Genomic DNA, 9,666 nt, shown 5'->3' on the forward strand with positions numbered 1-9,666 from the left:
AAGACATGACAAAACATATTTGATAGCTGGGACTTGAATAATACTGCATACAGTGGTGCCTTCAGAAAGTAATCATACCCCTTTACTTATTCCACATTTTGTTGTGTTACAACCTAAATTCAAAATTGATTAAACATTTTTTTTATCTCACCCATCTACACACAATACCCCATAATGACCAAGTGAAAACATGTTTGTAGATTTTTTTTTGCTAATTTATTGAATATGAAATACAAAAATATCCCATTTACATAAGCATTCACAGCTCTGAGTCAGTACTTTCTAGAAGCACCTTTGGGAATGATTACAGCTGTGAGTGTTTCTGGTCTCTAAGAGCTTTCCACACCTGGATTGTGCAACATTTGCCCATTTATTATTTTCAAAATTGTTCAAGCTCAGTCAAATTGGTTGTTGATCATTGCCAGACAACCATTTTCAGGTCTTGCCATAGATTGGTAAGCAATTCCAGTGTAGATTTGGCCTTGTGTTTTAGGTTATTGTCCTGCTGAAAGGTGAATTTATCTCCCAGTGTCTGGTGGAAAGCAGACTGAACCAGGTTTTCCTCTAGGATTTTGCCTGTGCTTAGGTCAATTCTGTTTATTATTTTTTCTAAAAAACTCCCCAGTCCTTAACATTGAAAAGCATATCCATAACATGATGCAGCCACCACTATGCTTGAAAATATGGAGAGTGGTACTCAGTAATGTGTTGTATTGGATTAGCCCCAAACATAACACTTTGTATTCAGGACAAAAAGTGAATTGCTTTGCCACATTTTTTGCAATAATACTTTAGTGCTTTAGCAATGTAGATAATTATCCATAGGATATAGTGCAGGGTTCCCCAACTGGCGGGCCGAATTTGGCCCGCAGGTGGTTTTATTTGGCCCCCCAAGTTTTCTGAGCAAAAAATATATAATTTAAATGCAACATGCAACAATTTCAAAGATTTTACTGAGTTACAGTTCATATAAGGAAATCAGTCAATTTAAATAAATAAATTAGGCCCTAATCTATGGATTTCACATGACTGGGAATACAGATATGCATCCCTTGGTCACAGATTCCTTAAGAAAAGGTAGGGGCGTGGATCAGAAAACCAGTCAGTATCTGGTGCGACCACCATTTGCCTCATGCAGCGCAACACATCTCCTTCGCATAGAGTTGATCAGACTGTTGATTGTGGCCTGTGGAATGTTGTTCCACTCCTCTTCAATGGCTGTGCGAAGTTACTGGATATTGGCGGGAACTGGAACACGCTGACGTACATGTCGATCCAGAGCATCCCAAACATGCTCAATGGGTGACATGTCTGGTGAGTATGCAGGCCATGGAAGAACTGGGACATTTTCAGCTTCCAGGAATTGTGTACAGATCCTTGCGACATAGGGATGTGCATTATCATGCTAAAACATGAGGCGATGGCAGTGGATGAATGGCACGACAATGGGCCATTAGGATCTCGTCACGGTATCTCTGTGCATTTGAATTGCCATCGATAAAATGCAACTGTGTTTGTTGTCCGTAGCTTATGCCTGCCCTTACCATAACCCCACTGCCACCATGGGGTACTCTGTTCACAACGTTGACGTCAGCAAACCGCTCGCCCACACGACGCTATACACACTGTCTGCCTTCTTTCCGGTACAGTTGAAACTGGGATTCATCCGTGAAGAGCACACTTCTCCACCATACAAGTGGCCATCGAAGGTGAGCATTTGCCCACTGAAGTTGGTTACGACGCCGAACTGCAGTTAGGTCAAGACCCTGGTGAGGACAATGAGCTTCCTTGAGATGGTTTCTGACAGTTTGTGCAGAAATTATTTGGTTGTGCAAACCCACATTCATCAGCTGTCCGGGTGGCTGGTCTCAGATGATCGCGCAGGTGTAGAAGCCAGATGTGGAAGTCCTGGGCTACTGCAGTCAGCATGCCAGTTGCATGCTCCCTCAAAACTTGAGACATCTGTGGCATTGTTGTGTGACAAAACTGCACATTTTAGAGTGGCCTTTTATTGTCCCCAGCACTAGGTGCACCGCTGTAATCAGCTTCTTGATATGCTAGACCTGTCAGGTGGATGGATTATATTGGCAAAGGAGAAATGCTCACTAACAGGGATATAAAGAAATTTCAGCACACAATTTGAGAGAAATACATTTTTTGTGCGTATGGAACATTTCTGGGATCTTTTATTTCAGCTCATGAAACATGGGACCAACACTTTACATGTTGCGTTTATATTTTGTTCAGTGCATTTATATATACAGTACCAGTCAAAAGTTTGGACACACCTACTCATTCAAGGGTTTTTCTTTATTTTTACTATTTTCTACATTGTAGAATAATAGTGAAGACATCAAAACTATGAAATAATACATATGGAATCATGTAGTAACCAAAAAGGTGTTTAACAAATTAAAATATATTTTAGATTTTAGATTCTTCAAACAGGACAATGACCCAAAACACTCCTCCAGGCTATTTGACCAAGAAGGAGAGTGATGGAGTGATGCATCAGATGACCTGGGCTCCACAATCACCCGACCTCAATCCAATTGAGATGGTTTGGGATGAGTTGGACCGCAGAGTGTAGGAAAAGCAGCCAACAAATGCTCAGCATATGTGGGAACTCCTTCAAGACTTTTGGAAAAGCTTTCTATTGCTTTAACAAATGTATGATGAACATGAATTTATGTATTTGATGATGTGGTTTGAAGGAAGGAAGTGTATTCTCTTAATTTGATAATTAAATGGCTTTACTTTTCTATAAAAAATAATCGTATCATTCAGTGCCAGATAGAACCTTGTTACTGAACCCAGATTGGCATTTCAGAATTATAAGGTTTTATCTGTGATGATGCCCCCGTAAAAAAATAAAAAATAAAAAATATTCTGCACTTTAGGTACCTTTTTCAGGTGAGGACTGTAATGGATTATGAAAGAAGAATTCACTACAAAACATTTCTGAGATCTGGGATGTGAAAACTTTTATGCTTAATATCTCAGAACTATGCTGTGTGCAGATATAACCTTATAATTCCAAGGTCATTGTTGTATGTGACTGTCGTTTGTTTGCAGCAAAATATATTGGGATGGTAAAGATATCTTCTCTGTCTCTTTTTCTCTTCTCTCTCTCTCTCTCTCTCTCTCTCTCTCTCTCTCTCTCTCTCTCTCTCCTCTCTCTCTCTCTCTCTCTCTCTCTCTCTCTCTCTCTCTCTCTCTCTCTCTCTCTCTCTCTCTCTCTCTCTCTTTCTCCCTCTCTCTGTGTCTCTCTCCATCTCGCTGTCTTTCTCCTTCTCTGTCTCTTTTTCTATTCTCTCTCTCTCTCTCTCTCTCTCTCTCTCTCTCTCTCTCTCTCTCTGTGTCTCTCTGTTTCTCTCCATCTCGCTGTCTTTCTCCTTCTCTGTCTCTTTTTCTCTTCTCTCTCTCTCTCTCTCTCTCTCTCTCTCTCTATTTCTCCCTCTCTCTGTGTCTCTCTCCATCTCGCTGTCTTTCTCCTTCTGTCTCTTTTTCTCTTCTCTCTCTCTCTCTCTCTCTCTCTCTCTGTCTCTCTCTCTCTCTTTATCTATATTATACTCCCTTCTGGACTGTTCTCTCCTGTCTCAGTGCGGTGTGATTGAGTGTATTCCAGACTGTAAGTCCCGCGACCAGCTGGGAAGACAGACAGACTTTGGGATGTACGACTACTTCAGGAACCAGTACGGAGACGAGTCCACTCTGGCATTCCAGAAGGTAAAGGCTGTATTCCGATTCTCTACCCTTCCACAGAAGTACTTGTGCACTCCTCCTCATGCATTTAAAAGCACTGGATTGGTGCAAGCCTGGCTGGAGGGAGTTTCCACCATACTCCTCACCCCAGTCCATTCCTTTTTAATCCACAAGGGGGAGTGTACAAGTGCACACTTCGGGACAAGGATAGAGAATTGGAATATGTGCCACAGTCTCAACTCACATTGAACAGCACACAAACTGTGATACTATACCTCTCCAACCTCATGTTATTCAGAGATCTGAAGGTAGAAGGTATATTTATGTATCTCCTCTCTCTGTAGGCGCGGTACAACTTCATCCGCAGTATGGCAGCCTACAGCCTGTTGCTCTTCCTACTCCAGCTCAAAGACCGACACAACGGCAACATCATGCTGGACAGCCATGGACACCTCATCCACATTGGTGTGTGTGTGCACGTGTGTGCGTGCATGCATTTCCTCTCATGCATTTCCTCTTTATCTTTGAGTTCCTTAGTGGGTAACCGCATGTGTATTTCCTCAGACTTTGGCTTCATGTTTGAGAGTTCTCCGGGCGGTAACCTGGGCTGGGAGCCGGACATCAAGCTGACCGATGAGATGGTGATGATCATGGGAGGCAAGATGGAGGCCACGCCCTTCAAGTGGTTCATGGAGATGTGTGTGAGGGGATACCTTGCTGTCAGGTGAGTGTGTGTGTGTGTGTGTGTGTGTGTCTGCATCTTTGTGTGTGTACAATGATTACGCATTGTCAAACTATCACATACTGTTAACTGTTAGTAACAGTTAGTAAATATTGCCATAAAGACTTATTTATGCCACACATACATACGTACGCACGCAATACAAGAATTACAAGTAGCTGGGCAAAATGGCGTTGTGTAGCAAGTATGCAGGATCGCCATTTCGCGTAGCGTCCTTGCATTGCATATGTAAAGTAGAAATTAGGCTTAAGTCCCTGAGGTGGTGATGTCTTATTATTATGGTCTGTCTTTTAGGCCCTACATGGATGCTGTGGTTTCCTTGGTAACACTGATGCTGGACACTGGCCTGCCCTGCTTCAGAGGACAGACTATCAAACTGCTCAAGTGAGTCGTGTGTACATGTACGTACTGTACATGTGTGTTTTGTGATGTCGAGAGGGATAGCAACTACTTGTGTGTGTATGTGTACGTGTGTACGTGTGACAGATACTGACTACCCTCGTTTTTCCCCTAGGCAGCGGTTCAATCCGTGTGTGAGTGAGAAAGAGGCTGCTGCATTTATCATCAAAATCATCCAGAGCTGCTTCCTCAGCAGCAGGTCAGTTTAACACATTCTCCTTTATGTTGGTGACTGTGTATCAAACTCAGACTTGGGTTTCAAATACTTAAAAAATCGATTCAAATACATTCTGTGCCTGTTTTGAGATTGCCTGGCTTAATAAACCAATATCAAAGTCCCAAAACGGCAAACCCCACCCATCTGGCTCTTCAGGTAAACACTGAAAGTATTTTAATCGATTTTTCAAGTAGTTGAAACCCAGGTCTGATCAAACCTTATGCTTAACTCAAGTCTGCCATTACATGAACAAGATTATCTTTTATACCAAATGTTTCACATTCTTAAACAGCTGTTTTCTTGTCTTGTTTTTCAGGAGCAAAACCTACGATATGCTCCAGTACTACCAAAATCAGATCCCATACTAAGCTTGTGTGCCTAAGTGTGTGAGTGTGTAGTAAGTGCATTGTTGGGTGTGTTGTATTTTAGTGTCAGTCGGTAGATGTTGGTGACAGTGTATGTTTTTTGTTGTTGTTGGTTGCTAGATGTTGCCGATTGTGGGTGTGTCTTGCTTCTCATTCACCCCAATCCTCCACCCCTTCTCTTTTCTCCTACCTTCATTTTCATCCCCCTGTTTTCCTGTGTTGCTGAAATCTTGATTTCTTTGCACATGTAGAGAAAACTGTTTACTGTAATGACCTGCACATTTAGAGAATGAACATTTAAAAAAGTTTTTGTCAATTTTTTAAGATTTATAATATTTCTTTATTTGCTTCATTCTGAAACTCTTGATGTCTCTCTGGGTTTGACAATATGTATGTTTAAAGATAATTGGTGCTTCTTGTTTAATGGACCAATCAGAGTTCTGGAATCTGTGGACATGCTACTATTGGACTGCTTGTATGATGAAACACTAAGGGGTAACCTTATGGAGGGGTGAGGGTGAGGGGGGCGTACACACATTTGCCTTCTTTTAGTTATAGACAAGGTTAAGGTATGGGTAAAGTTTAGGGGTTTGGGGCTGGGGTCAGGATGGGGTTAGCTGTATATGTACAAAAACAGCTTTATGCTGGCAAGCCATATAATTGTAATGGAAAAGGGTGTGCCAATGTATGTTGTGCCCTGCAAATCGTCAGGGGTGACACTGCTGCACTCAAAGTTCATATATGACCGACCGCCTCGATTCGGTCTTATGTAGCAAAATTTGAAATGGTGTTTTTTACATTGGATAAAAGTAGAGGCTCAAAGCTAGAAAGTGGTATATATCATACACTGCAGTTGAGGAACAATGGGAAAGTAATTCTGCTTTGAAAGTTGAACTTGTAACCCCACTTTTGAGAAAATGGCCCTTGAATGTTTTGGTTCACCTACTGGAGAGCTCTTCTTTGTCTACACCCATTCAGCATCGTTCACACCGTCTTAAGCCTTAGTCCCACCCATCTCTTTAAGGATTCACATGTGAGGCCATGTGGTAAACACATGCTATATCAAATAAAATCTAAGTTTATTTGTCACATGCACAGGATACAGAAGGTGTAAATGGTACAGTGATAGTACTTACATAGTAACAATATCAAGAACAGAAAGTGTCCAGATAAAAATATGATATCAATATTTTATCGTTATTAGATGACGCTTACCCGAGACTCTTGTCTAAATTGATGGGTCAAGTTAACTAGCTAACATTAGGCTATAACTAGCAATGCAAATGGATTTCTGATTTGAATAATATTACTACACAGATCATACACGTAACGTTAGCTAGCGAGCCAGCAAGCTAACGTTTGCTAGCTAACTAACATTATGCTTTAACTTGCAATAAAAATGACTTTCTGACTAAATTAGAAAAGTATATCTGGAAAATGTAGCTAGACTCTTACCTGTATACATGGATGAACGCTTCACAGTAGACTGGAACCATTTAATTCCGTTTTGTTTGTAGCTACATCTTGTTTGGCCAGCTTTGTATCAAGTCACTCCGGTTCACACTGACCGTGGCGTGTGCAGAAAGTAGCCCATCACTTTTTCCTACTGATCTGTTGATAGCGCCTGCCAAATTCAGGGCATCAATGTTGTTGAGAAAAGTAGCAAAACTTTTGTAGTTCTCGATGGCTAATCTTTCAAAAACGGTGCGGTAGAAAGGACTGTCAACACATACTGAACAGCTCACGTTATAGACAGAAGCGTGCTACATGGCAGACAAATTCAAACTCATCTCCCTGCATGTCCAGCCCATACATTATCTCAGCCAATCATGGCTAGTGGGAAGGTTCCTGTCGTAATTTAACAATTTGATTCGTATTTATGGATGGAATACAAGTTTGTTATTAAGGCACATGAAAGTTCACATGTTCCAGAAGGCATTTCTGCCAAAAAAATGCATTTTGATAAAAAATTTAATGTTTACGTTCAAATGCCTCTCCTGTGAAGTAGTGACGTGCAACATACACCTAGTTTCCTGAAACGAGTCACATATGATTTATTGTGAACCTTCCAGCAAGTCTTCTGTGTCAAAGTCATGGCGAGCAAATGCACCTTGTGCTAATAAAAGTAAAAGCTTAATCCATGTCTGCAGGGTTAGACACAGACTTTGTTTAAAGTTACTGATTGTAATGATTCTGCTTTTCTTTGTGCTTTATATTTACATCCATGATCCATTTTCTGTCTCCTTTTCTATTTTCATGCCTTTTGAATGTGAATGTCTAGGATATGAAATCGAATAAAGATATTTTAAATTAAAGGACTGTTTACTTGTCATTCATGTTAATTTTATATAATTAATTTATTGCAGTATGGTTTTGTTAATTTGGTAGGCCACAACATAATTTTAAAACTGCTTTAGATCTCTGCCAAAATTAAACATGAGATTTCTCTATCAGAGTTGCTTTTGCATGTATTCACCAGCAGGGAGAAAAGTACCATGTACAGTGCAATCGGAAAGTATTCAGACCCCTTGACTTTTTCCACATTTTGTTACATTACAGCCTTATTCTAAAATTGATTTTAAAAAATCCTCATCAATCTACACACAATACCCCATAATGACAAAGCAAAAACAGGTTGTTATATATTTTTCCACATTTATTAAAAATGAAAAACGGAAATATCAAATGTACATAATTATTCAGACCTTTTACTCAATACTTTGTTGAAGCATCTTTGGCAGCGATTACAGCCTTGCGTCTTCTTGCGTATGACACTACAAGCTAGGCACACCTGTATTGGGGGAGTTTCTCCCATTCTTCTCTGCAGATCCTCTCAAGCTCTGTCAGGTTGGATGGGGATGGGGAGTGTCGCTTCACAGCTATTTTCAGGTTTCTCCAGAGATGTTTGATTGGGTTCAAGTCCGGGCTCTGGCTGGGCCACTCAAAGACATTCAGAGACTTGTCCTGAAGCCACTCCTGCATTGTCTTGACTGTGTGCTTGGGGGAATTGTCCTGTTGGAAGGTGACCTTCAACCCAGTCTGAGGTCCTGAGCACTTTGGAGCAGGTTTTCATCAAGGATCTCTCTCTACTTTGCTCTATTAATCTTTCCTTCGATCCTGACTAGTCTCCCAGTCCCTGCCGCTGAAAATCATCCCCACAGCATGATGCTGCCACCACCATGATTCACCGTAGGGATGGTGCCAGTTTTCCTCCAGATGTGACGCTTGGCATTCAGGCCAAAGAGTTCAATCTTGGTTTCATCAGACCAGAGAATCTTGTTTATCATGGTCTGAGAGTCTTTAGGTGCCTTTTGGCAAACTCCAAGCGGGCTGCCATGTGCCTTTTACTGAGGAGTGGCTTCCGTCTGGCCACTCTACCATAAAGACCTAATTGGTGGAGTGCTGCAGAGATGGATGTCCTTCTAGAAGTTTCTCCCATCTCCACAGAGGAACTCTGGAGCTCTGTGAGAGTGACCGTCTGGTTCTTGGCCACCTCCCTGACCAAGGCGCTTCTCCCCCGATTGCTAGGTTTGGCCGGGCGGCCAGCTCTAGGAAGAGTCTTGGTGGTTCCAAACTTCTTCCATTTAAGAATGATGGAGGCCACTATGTTCTTGGGGACCTTCAATGCTGAAGACATTTTTTGGTACCCTTCCCCACATCTGTGCCTTGACACAATCATGTCTTGGAGCTCTACGGACAATTTCTTCGACCTCATGGCTTGGTTTTTACTCTGACATGCACTGTCAACTGTGGGACCTTATATAGACAGGTGTGTGCCTTTCCAAATCATGTCCAATCAATTGAATTTACCACAGGTGGACTCCAAGTTGTAGAAACATCTCAAGGATAATCAATGGAAACAGAATGCACCTGAGCTCAATTTCGTGTCTCGTAGCAAAGGGTCTGAATACTTATGTAAATATGGTATTTCTGTTTTAAATTTTTTATAAATTTGCAAAAATTTATACAAAACTAAGGACAAACCTGTTTTCGCTTTGTCATTATGGTGTATTGTGTGTAGATTGATGAGGAAAATGTTTTCTTTAATCAATTTTAGAATAAGGCTGTAACATAATATAATGTGGAAAAGGGAAAGGGGTCTGAATACTTTCAGAATGCACTGTATGTAAAGTGTATGAATAATGTATGTAACAAAATATCTGTAAAAAAAAATATGAAAACGTAAAATGTACTTTTGTCCTCCGAAGAGGGGGGTGGATGTGCCAATAAAATAAATA

General features: G+C 41.1%; 1 protein-coding gene across 2 annotated transcripts in view; it reads left to right on the forward strand.

Annotated features, from left to right (window-relative positions):
• Positions 1–5,940, forward strand: part of LOC121587479 (phosphatidylinositol 4-kinase alpha-like) — a 104,451-nt gene extending 98,511 nt beyond the window's left edge. For both annotated transcript variants that reach the window (XM_041904449.2, XM_045226780.1), the window contains 6 exons: positions 3,604–3,729; positions 4,050–4,170; positions 4,270–4,429; positions 4,742–4,831; positions 4,962–5,045; positions 5,380–5,940. In XM_041904449.2, coding sequence (XP_041760383.2) covers positions 3,604–3,729; positions 4,050–4,170; positions 4,270–4,429; positions 4,742–4,831; positions 4,962–5,045; positions 5,380–5,431 — 633 coding nt within the window. In that variant the 3' untranslated portion in view covers positions 5,432–5,940. The remainder of the gene's footprint in view (positions 1–3,603; positions 3,730–4,049; positions 4,171–4,269; positions 4,430–4,741; positions 4,832–4,961; positions 5,046–5,379) is intronic.
• Positions 5,941–9,666: the final 3,726 nt, after the last annotated feature.

Source organism: Coregonus clupeaformis, chromosome 18, assembly GCF_020615455.1.
Source record: "Coregonus clupeaformis isolate EN_2021a chromosome 18, ASM2061545v1, whole genome shotgun sequence".
Taxonomy (NCBI): Eukaryota; Metazoa; Chordata; class Actinopteri; order Salmoniformes; family Salmonidae; genus Coregonus; species Coregonus clupeaformis.